Consider the following 2,529-nt stretch of genomic DNA (forward strand, 5'->3'; position numbering starts at 1 on the left):
AGGTAGATTCTGTAAGCTGGTTGGTGGCATTTAGTCACATGCAAAGCTTAGTGCAGGCCCGCTTTACATTCTGGTCTTGTTGGAGGTTGTTGCAGATGGAGCGCTGTCCAAGCTAGTCTAGTTTTTACACACTTGATTGGAAATCTTATGTGGAGCTCCTTTTGTGTACCAGGGGTACGAATAATCCAATCGTTCTATCGTACCAATGACTGATAGAATCGTCCAACCACAAAGTAAATGTTGTGGCATAAATGCAGCAAAAACTGAATTCGCACCCTAAAGACCAGTTTCTGACCGATGGACCATCTACAGTTCAGAAGAATGGCTAACACTCCCACAGCGTTGGTTATGTTACCTTTGTTTGTATCGGTGAAGTAGAAATGGAACGTGTGCTGTTTAGGTTGTAGCCCAAACCAAGCTGCAGTCCAAAGTATGTGGAGATGGGTACTGGACAGAGCTGTGGAGCAATGACTGTGTAAATTAAATGTTTGTGTGTGAAGCTTCTGTCTCTTCGAGTGCTTTTGTCTGCTTGTTGAGTACATTGTCTTGATTTTTTCCTGCGTAGCAAATATAAGTGCATGTGTTAAAGTTTTTGTAAGTTTGAATGAAACGATGGCCCCCTGTAAGCACTGGTTTGTTCTGGTCCTTATGTGAAGTAGTACATGTGTAGAGTTGTTAAGGCTGGATAAGTTAACTTTTCTTTTGAGTGAGGACGGTGGATGGAGATGTTTGTCTTCTTCTACGATGATTATTCTTCTGTCCTCTTTATTTTTTCAGATTCCTTTCTTTCCTCTTCGCCTGTATCTCTCATTCAGTCTCCTCAAGGCAAGTGTATGGTTCTCTTCGATTGCTCGCCTGCTCTCTCTCCCTCTGCCCTGTACTTTCTTGCTGCCCTGCTGCTGTGCAGTTCTGCCTCATGCCTCTTTCTAGTGCCCCTCTCCTGCCAAATAAGAGCCCAGTAAAAACAGCTCGCCTGCAAAGAAACAGCATAGGTGGCTGTGGCCCTAACCTGCTCTTACCCCGCCCCTCCTGCAGACCTCAGTCTGTTTTCAGCATTCCTTTAGGCTGCTGCAGTTATTCTAAGCTGACCAGTCAGCAAAGCTCCCCTTGTTTTCAAGGACTATTGACTGATTGATTGATTTTCTTTTCAGGCTCCTTAGACACACCTATCCATTGCCATAATCTGAGCCGCAACAGCTCTTGTTCACATAGTCATACTGTAGAGTTAAAATAACGTGTCTTGCCACGAGTCACTGGCACTCTCAAAGCCTTCCTTGGGCCATGTGAGAACTCACTGCTGCTTCTTCTTGCCCAGAATTGTACACTAAGAGTGTTGCTCATAAAAGCCTCTGTCTGCAGCTGCTAGCAGTGTGATCCATCTCAGTCTTTGCTGCCTGCTAGCAGGCATTATTTAGGTCAGCATCGCTCACTGTAGGTTCAAGATAATCCCGAGATTGCCACCTTATTTTAGGAAGGCAGAGAAGTTCAAGTTCACATTGTGCATAAAGGACCAGAAATCTAAAAAAGGATGAGGTTGGTGTCTCAGGGGAATGATTCTACCTTCCTGCTGCCCTAGTATCTGAATTCCCCTTCCCAGTTTCAGTCCTAGAAGCTATTGTGTACTGGAGGATGAGTGGCACTGGAGATATCATCGACCGCCCAGTGGCCTGGGTCTGCCATTGCCTGTAGCTCATTCACCCTCCATCCCACTACCTACTTACGGCTCTATAGGCTTTGTGCATGTCTCACATCATTGCTTATGCAAAACAAGTAGGTACATTTTTCCTTAACCCCCCAATTTAGCTTCTTCGCTTTCTGATTCTTTTTGAACTGTTGTTTCTATCACCGCCAGCATTCTTTACTTGTTTGTTAGACAAGCCTAGATAAGGGGTAGCGTGAGTGATAACATGAGCTGCACCAATACAACACACAAGCAGCCGCCCTGAGGTTTGACCGACTATGACCACACCCTGTGGAATTTGCACTCGGACTCACTGGCTTCTCAGCAAAGATACAAACTTCACACTTTTTAGCTGTTTTTGCAGAATTTTAATCAATTTTGGACCCAAATCCAAGTACAAGTTCAGTAAGCATAAACAGCCACAAATAACAGCTGAGTCCTGGAAGACTATTTATGTGGCACCTCTGTTGTTGTAAATGGCAACAAGTATTTGAGGGATCAGTGAGAATATAGTTGAATAAGAGCGTGTTAAGTAGATGAAAGACATTTAGAAAACCAGGTTTTTCATATCGTCTCTAATAAGGCAAATGTAATGAAAAATGAGTGAAAATGTAAATAATTTATACTGCAGTGAGCTCATACACAAAATATAATGATGCTAACATAGACCATCAGACTGCCAACCTAAAAGAAACACCTGTGAGTGAAAGCACAGGTGCACTAGCACAGTGGCAAGGTCCACCAGGAGACAGGTGTGGGGTCACCCACTGGATCTCACAGATATTCAGACACAGCGCTGCAACCAAATGAAAATATGGAGTCACTCTGGGCCAGTTCATGGTCTCCAT

At 44.1% G+C, this 2,529-nt stretch overlaps 1 protein-coding gene across 3 annotated transcripts in view; it reads left to right on the top strand.

Moving 5' to 3' along the window:
- rtn3 (reticulon 3) overlaps positions 1-2,529 on the top strand; it is a 26,524-nt gene that overhangs the window by 6,435 nt on the left and 17,560 nt on the right. For 2 of the 3 annotated variants that reach the window (XM_005945422.3, XM_014341086.1), the window contains exon 2: positions 778-825. The exons of the other annotated variant lie outside the window; for it this stretch is intronic. In XM_005945422.3, the coding sequence (XP_005945484.1) occupies positions 778-825 (48 nt within the window). The remainder of the gene's footprint in view (positions 1-777; positions 826-2,529) is intronic. 3 annotated transcript variants of the gene reach the window in all.

This window comes from Haplochromis burtoni, unplaced genomic scaffold, assembly GCF_018398535.1.
Source record: "Haplochromis burtoni strain Fernald_Lab_line unplaced genomic scaffold, NCSU_Asbu1 Contig_438, whole genome shotgun sequence".
Classification (NCBI taxonomy): domain Eukaryota; kingdom Metazoa; phylum Chordata; class Actinopteri; order Cichliformes; family Cichlidae; genus Haplochromis; species Haplochromis burtoni.